This window comes from Eurypyga helias, unplaced genomic scaffold, assembly GCF_000690775.1.
Source record: "Eurypyga helias isolate BGI_N326 unplaced genomic scaffold, ASM69077v1 scaffold28517, whole genome shotgun sequence".
Taxonomy (NCBI): domain Eukaryota; kingdom Metazoa; phylum Chordata; class Aves; order Eurypygiformes; family Eurypygidae; genus Eurypyga; species Eurypyga helias.
Window position 1 is genome coordinate 1,751 of NW_010261526.1, and position 203 is coordinate 1,953.

At 68.0% G+C, this 203-nt stretch overlaps 1 protein-coding gene across 1 annotated transcript in view; it reads left to right on the top strand.

Moving 5' to 3' along the window:
* Positions 1-203, top strand: part of DLGAP3 (discs, large (Drosophila) homolog-associated protein 3) — a gene marked incomplete at both ends in the record, with an annotated part of 7,020 nt that overhangs the window by 1,745 nt on the left and 5,072 nt on the right. The window contains one exon of the mRNA XM_010155410.1: positions 41-203. Coding sequence (XP_010153712.1) covers positions 41-203 — 163 coding nt within the window. The remainder of the gene's footprint in view (positions 1-40) is intronic.

Consider the following 203-nt stretch of genomic DNA (forward strand, 5'->3'; position numbering starts at 1 on the left):
CCTGGCCACTGCATCCTCCCACGCTTGCCTCCTGCCCCAGGTGCCGCAGGACGAGTGGAGTGGGTACCCAGCGGTGGGCAAAGATGGGGAGATCCCATGCCGGCGGATGCGCAGCGGCAGCTACATCAAGGCCATGGGCGATGAGGACAGTGCCGACTCGGATGCCAGCGCCAAAGTGTTGCCCAGGGCGGCCACGCGGCGAG